This window comes from Myripristis murdjan, chromosome 13 (assembly GCF_902150065.1).
Source record: "Myripristis murdjan chromosome 13, fMyrMur1.1, whole genome shotgun sequence".
NCBI classification, from domain to species: domain Eukaryota; kingdom Metazoa; phylum Chordata; class Actinopteri; order Holocentriformes; family Holocentridae; genus Myripristis; species Myripristis murdjan.
In genome coordinates this window covers 5,549,123-5,556,635 of record NC_043992.1, presented here as the reverse complement: position 1 = coordinate 5,556,635, position 7,513 = coordinate 5,549,123, and the positions used below count along the sequence as shown (strand labels likewise).

The following is a 7,513-nucleotide window of genomic DNA, read 5'->3' as shown; positions in this document are numbered from 1 at the left end:
ACAAACTTTCGCATACAAATGTATGTTTTATTTTTTTTTTCAAAGATCCTCAATGCCCCCAAACGCCCCCCTGTCAAAAGAATTGTTTCCAATGGCCCCTGACCTTCTTTGAAAGCCCCCTGGGGGGCAGTACCACCCCCGTTGAGAAACCCCGTCCTAAAGGATATTTTATTATGAAATGGAAATAAAGACGTTTTTGGTTTTAGTGGTGAATCATCAAATCCTCTATATACAAGGTCTGCATGTAATGAAACGCGGCCAACAGGGAACCACCTAACACTCACACAACCACTGGAAAAGGAGTGATGTAGGATAGGTTAATAAACATTTAGACAGCCAAGAGGAAATAAGACACAGATGAGGTGCAATCTTGAGGAGATGCTTGGGATGTTGGTTTTTAATAACTTAGAAAACATCTATGTTACAGCGATACTACAGTACAGTACAACATAGAGATGGAAGGAGCCGCATTCACACTGGTGGTGCCTGTTTTATTCCACATTACTTGGACTGGACATTTTCAACAAATAGAAACCGCCACAGAGGCTTTTTGAACAGTGAGAACAGATCTACATCACATTCAGTGGAACAATTATGGGCTGGTGGCACGAACACAGATTAAGCCTGCTTGCTTCTGAAATAGATTTCACAAAAAAAGAAAAAGAAAAAAGAATAATGTTCAGTGTACATTGCGATCAGCATACTGAAGTACCAAGATCCAGTCTAGCTGAACTATCACGAGTCTGTGTTAAAAGCTTAAACCACATGTAAACATGGGTTTAAACTAGAGTTGCAGAGATCAGGTGTACTGAACTTTTAGTAAGAATCGCATCTCAACCAGTCAACTGCTCCAGTAATGGTGGAAAAGCTGCAGACAACAGGCTCTCATGACAGTTTGTCCTGTATTTTTTTTTGTCCTTTATTTTTTCATGTAATTGTTCAACAGTGTTTTTTTTTTTTTTTTTTTGTAATTTGCCATTTAAAAGGCAGTAAAATATTGCAGCTTTCCAAATCAACGAAAAGCTGTTGTGGGTCACCCTGACATATACAGTTTATACAATTAGTTTTTGTTTTGTTTTTTACATTAAAATGACCAAATCAAATACTCTAGTATTGTCTAAAATGCCTGGTCTGACATCAGTTAAACCAGCTAAATGCTCCACTGAGGATGGTAATCTTCATGTTCATAACAGTTTAATCAACAGATGGAAAAACACAACAATGAGTTTTGATGAAGATGCTTACTTATCTGTCCTATTTCTGATGTAGACATCTAAAAGGCTTAATCCATATCTGTGCAACCCATCAGACTCGGGCCAAACAGCATTTGTGTTTTCTTTGTGCGGTTTGTTAATGAGTACTTAGGTGCCAAACAGGTGGGTTGCTTTTCACGCAGGACAAAAGAATCCCAGAAACCATAGATCGTTACATCACAGAAAAGTACTTTGCTGTGAATGAGTTTACTGAGTTTACTGACGCAGTAAACACCACCCACCTGGTCCTCCAAATGGCATAAAACAGATGCTAGGGATTATTTAGCCAATGCTGTTCAACCTACGTCTGCAACCAGCCCATTTCAATCTGCCTGAGAGAGCAGAGCCAGTATGTACCAAGCTTTTAGGAACTAGGACTTCCAGCCCTGGTTACTCCAAGAAGTGTTAACCATGATCTCTGCTCAGTTTTTCACCCAAAGGGCTACAATGATCTTGCTTTTGCTAAACCAGCAGCCTTGTTTCGAAAAGGTTCTTGTGCACAGATCTTGCTGCTTATGACCCAAAATTGAGCCAAAAGATGTTATTTCTCAAAAACTAACCTTGATGCCAAAATCACTCAGTTACAATGATTTTCTCCAAATTTCTTTGATAAATCAAAAGCTAAAACTAAACATTTATCATTAGGAGGTTTCAATGGTATAAACATTTTTTTTTTTATTAAAGTTCTTTGAAATGATTAAACAATAAGATACAGTCTATGACCAAAGATCATTTTTCAGAAATTAGTCTTAAGGCCACGATCTAAGATTACTGGTAAGCTTACATGCCTACGGAAAATTCTCTATGATTCAATCTATATTTGTTGTATGTCAGCACTCATTACATGAGATGCTTGGTACATAGAGGCAAATGTAGTAAAGTGCCAGACTCACTAAATGTTCACATCTAATTTTAAAATGAAATGGAAGTAAAAAAGTAAAAACACAGAAATTCTCTCCTTTTCATACAAAATCAGTTGCACAGTTTCACTTTAACTGCTCTTTCTGTTGTACAGTTCTTATTCAGCAACCTTCCATTTTAATCTTCTGACAAGTGACAAATGCATATTTTGCACAGATGAAATACAGCTTTGAAAATACACTTTTCACTTTCTCTTGGTCAATCTTGCCCTGTAAGAACTGTACGCTGACAGCAGACTGTGAATTCAGCACAAAAACCTCTCTTAAAGGTTATTTACAAAACTATTCTTACTGTGCAAAAGCAGACCGTTTGAAAAAATAATAATAATTACAATTGTTTTCAGTAGTTTCATGAGTGTGCATTTTCTGTTTTATGACTTCTCAAGATCTCGGAGAATACAATCCTTTGACCTCATCCAGCTGCACTTCTTGAGATGGTCCAAGGTACATTACATGGACAGGAAATTCCACTTGATTGCATAATAAACTGCACTTTCTGTCATATGTATAAGTCATGCCTTAAGAGTTTTGCAACTTGAAAACAATTTTAGTGTAATTTCAAACTACTTTTAGTGCTTTCAGTGCTGCATCCGAATGAAGGAAGTTCACATTGTTCCTAGCAATAACACCAGTTACAACCTACCTGTAAGGTAATGTGGGGACCCAAACTGAGTGCATTTATCTTCTGATTGTGACTTGGGCTAATTAAAAGAAATTACAACTATTTAAGAAGCAAATTTTACTCTACGTCCCAACCCATAATTTTGAAAACACTGTTTCAGAGAGTACTCAGCAAGGCAGACAGATTTAAAGCTGAGAGAACTGTATCCATGTGGAACTATCTCAGTCATGCAGGCTTTTTCTCTCCAGCTGCATCAACTGTGGATCCAAAGAAAACCGGGAACATGTACAGTCTCAAAAGATCAAAACCCAAGCCACAGACAGACAAGTTGCTGTTTTCAGCTCCAAAATCCTTTTCCAGAAAATTGATTAAAAAAGACAGACAGAAATACAGAAAGAGATAGTAGGGTGTCAGTAACTTTTGATGTCATGTCTAACTGTTTGTCAATTGAAGGGGGAAATCATTAAATAAAATAATTGGAACCAGTATTTCTCAGTCGTGGGATAGAGGCAGTAACGTGGTAAAACCAGACCAAGCTCTTTCTAGAGGGAGAGTGGACAAAGAGAAAAACTTTAATTTAAAACCTAAACAATGACTTGACTGTATACAGTTACAAGAATTCTTCCATTTTAACCACTTGACTAAGTTTTATCTGTGTAATCCCTCATTTCACCAACATCATTATCTACTTTAACAAGCAAATGGTTTTAAAAAGGTGTTCAAATGTTGGCTGGCTACCATCTAAGGTGGCTGGTAACAAAACAACACAACACAAAACAAAACAACACAAAACAAAACAAAACAGCCCTGCCAACATGTGGGAGAATTTGGCTGGTTACTGGTGTTCATTTCCTAAACTGAGCCTAAAACAAATCAAAACCTCTTTCCTTCTTAAAAACTCCAAACTAGACTCTCTTATCTGGGGTTTGCCTCAGGGACGTGAAATATAAACTCCTTCAGATAGAAGATGCTGGGCTTTAAAACAAGACACTATTTGTTTCTTTTGTTAACGTGTGAAAAATTGCACTCCTGAACAGGCTCCAGGCTGGTTGAATTTTGCAAACATAAAGCAATTGGCTGCAGAGCCTCAAATGAACAAAACAACTTAACTGCTGATGAACTCACAATTGAAACCCTAACGACCCACACATCACTCACAGCAGCATCTATCCTCCTCTCCTTCATATAGAAAATATAACACTATATTTTACAAGAGGACTAAGAGAACAGAACATCTATTATTTTACAAGGAACAGCATACAGACAGAGTATGTACAGCAAACATGTGCAGACCAACACAAGGCTTGGTGAAAATATGGAAAGACGAAGTTGCCAATCTGAAACCGAACACTTTGGCTGCTGGATGTCTGGCGCTGTATGTCTGCCATTCTAGTTGGATCCTCTACTTTGACCGATGGATCCTCTATGATCCCTGCATACCAAAATGACCAGTGTGTCATCCCCCTATTTAGCCTGAATCACCTCCTGATGCCATGTTTTATTGATTTGTGTTTTATGTCCAGTTGAGTTTGAGTATAGAAAATGGAGAACATTAGAGAAAATCTCAATGATCTTAAGCTAAATATCAAAAACAAACCTTAAAACTGAACATGTTCAGGTCAGTTGGAATAGCCATAAACAAATACGTAACAGAGTATTACAGGATTTAAAACACAATATTGGCAACAGAACCAATATGGATTCGGAAATGTTGTATTCTGCTGCGGGGGCTTACCAAGTTGACTCTGAGTGTAAAAAAATTTGTCCAAGTTTCCTTTAAGGATAACTTACACAAAAGCTTGATTACATTCTCAGAATAAGCTTGTTTCGACCAGCCACTCTTTCTAGTACATTTTTGAGGTTTCATACAAAGTTGTAAAATGTCAGTTTCGACTGTTAAGATTTGTAGACACAAATGATAAATGGCCAATAGAGCAGGTGTAGTCAGAGTGGGTGACAGGAAACTGTTTGTCTGCCTTGCAAGGTGCAATCTGATTACAGCTAAATTTCAGTTTTATTCCCATGCTTGGGTTTTCTCCAGTGACCTGGTTTTCATAGATTATTTTAATAATCTATACATATTATTGTGATGTTTTGATAATATCTATGTTTATATGCACTGCATCACATTATTGGCTTTATAAATACGTCTAGGTTACAGTGTCTGGTGACTTTTGATGTGTAGTTTGAAAGCCTACACAAATCAAAGCCATTTACATGCCCCAATGTATCAAAAACTTGATCTCAACAAGGCAGTAGCTGTACTATTGCTTTGACTGAGGCATATTATTAGTGTGCATGTGAACATATTCACAATTTCAATGAGTGAGAAAAAACAAGGGGACGTGTGACCTCTTAGGAGTATTTGGCTATTTAAATGAGTAACGTAGCATGAATAAGCAGGTAGAGACTCTACAGTTTGAACAGACATTTTGGCTGTTGTGTAGTTCAAATGTGGGCCGGTCTGGTAATAGGACGGTCTCTCCAACCTCACCCAGCAGCCACCTCACCCAGGGGTCGACTAGCCAAGTGTTCGGTTTGACACTGGGACACTCAGTGGCCTCGCTAGTGGGTTATTAAGTGCCATGAGAATGACGAAGTGCTTTAAAATGAGGTATGCTATGAATGGACCACTGTGTCCATTTGAACCAGACACTTTTAAACCTTTTCTGGCCCAGATGGAGTGAATTTAGGCTCATCCTGCGGTGGCTTGTCAGCGGCTCACACACCAGAAAGAGGCAATGACACAACCTGGCTTGGGCTGACATAGAGTTTAAGGAGACAACAGCTCAACGTCTAGCTGTGAGTGTGAATATATGTATGGATGTATGTGTGTGTGTGTGTGTGTGTGTGTGTCCACTGAAACATGAAGTGCTGCCACTCCTGGTCTAGGATGCTTTTGGTCCGGTAGGCTGGCTGTTACAATGTGCCAGGGGCGATGATGGGCAACACTGGGTGCTAGTGAGTTTCTATTGTGATGGCAAGTCATGATGGATAGCACTCTACCACAATACAGCAGCGAGGAAGAGGAGGGAGGGTGAAGAGGAAAAAAGGGTGAAGAGGAAAAAATGGGAAAGAGGCAAAAGGTGGAACGAAAGAGGAAAAAGAGGTAGAGGGGACAGAGGAAGGGAGAGAGATATCCAGTTTTTTCTTTTTTTTTTTTTTAAAAAGGTGGTTGTTGGTGAAAGGCATGACAGTTAAAAGAATAAAAGAAAAAAAAACTAGCCAGCATTATTCACACAAACAGCCATCATGACTGTGGACTGTTCTTTGCAGAGTTCAATAAGTCCGTCTGGCCGTCCTCCTCTGGATATAAGGGACCATTGCGCCGGCCCTGCCTGCCCAACCCTGCACTGTCCCTGGATACAGCAGGATTTCCGGCCCCGGGGTTTGTTGGGCCTCTGGATGTCCGATGTCCATTTGATGGGGACGGGCTGCGGTCCCTCCCCTTTTCCTGAGCATCATGGTCATCCTTGTTTTCGGCCTCGGTAATGCGAGAATTTCTCTCTGCGGCTGAAGACTTTTTGGTCAATGTGTCCTGCCTTTCCTCTTCCTCGTTGTCATCTTCTTCCTCGTCCTCTTCCTCCGCTTCATCATCATCATCAGAGTCGATGCGGTTGAGTCTTTTGCGGATCGGACGATCCTCTTCAGATGACGATTCGGTCTCCTCCGATTCTTCCTCGTCCTCATCATCGGTCGACGGCCGTCGTTTCCTCAGCATCTGGGCTAGCCGTTTGCGGCGCTGCTGTGACAGCATCTCCCTCCTCTTACCCCTGCCCATCTTCTCCAAGTCCTCCTCCTCCTTCTCTTTCCTCTTCAACCTCCTCAGCTTTTCCGTCTCTGCCTCTTCCGCTAGCCTCCTCTTCATTCGCCTCCTCATCTCTCTTTCTTCATCCTCCTCCTCTTCCTCAGCGTCTTCATCTCTCCTCCTCTCTACCCTCCTCCTGGTTCTTCTTAAGTCTTCTTCATCTCTCCTCCTCCTCTTCCCTCTTCTCCTCTGGTCATCTTCCTCTTCCTCTTCATAGTCATCATCATCTTCTGAGTCTCTGGAGGAGGCCGATGCTGGAAAGAAAAAAAAAGTATTCAGGACAGAACTGAGTAATGAAATGGGATTGTAGCCAGTCAACTGTCAGTTCAAAACCTGGCTGGTGAAATACTGACAATAGTAGTGAATGAAACTGAAAGCAGAAAACCATGTGAACACTGGACAGCTGCCAGCTGTTAATCTCTTGTGTTTCCATCCAACTGCCAAGCAAATTTTAAAGAAATTTAAGGAATGTAAAACAAACAAACAAACAAACAAAAATGATTTCTGTCCAGTTTTGCCAATTTCTGTCTACTGGGTTAATGGTGAATAACAAGGCTTTGTGGACATGCACTACAGAATAGCAGGATGTACTTGTCAAAACCCTTATCCACCATAACCAAGTGTAAAACCATTATCATAAAAGATGTCTTTTATCTTTTTTGTCTCTATTCGTGACTATGAAAGGGCAAATGGAGGTTAGAATTAACAGGCTAGAGTTAAGGTTAGGTTTAGGTTTAAAACAGCTTTTGAATAAGAAAACTGAAATTAAGAAAATCATGTGCATCTGGCTTTGCATCTTGGCCAATCAACTCAACATATAATTTACATAAAATACTTGGATGGAAACTCAGCTCCTGACCTTATGTGAATGAGTTTACTGTAAAACAGCATTAAATGTTGATGAAGATTA

At 39.9% G+C, this 7,513-nt stretch overlaps 1 protein-coding gene across 2 annotated transcripts in view; it reads right to left on the bottom strand.

Annotated features, from left to right (window-relative positions):
* Positions 1-470: 470 nt before the first annotated feature.
* rsf1a (remodeling and spacing factor 1a) overlaps positions 471-7,513 on the bottom strand; it is a 40,030-nt gene continuing 32,987 nt past the window's right edge. For both annotated transcript variants that reach the window (XM_030066473.1, XM_030066474.1), the window contains exon 18: positions 471-6,857. In XM_030066473.1, the coding sequence (XP_029922333.1) occupies positions 6,046-6,857 (812 nt within the window). In that variant the 3' untranslated portion in view covers positions 471-6,045. The remainder of the gene's footprint in view (positions 6,858-7,513) is intronic.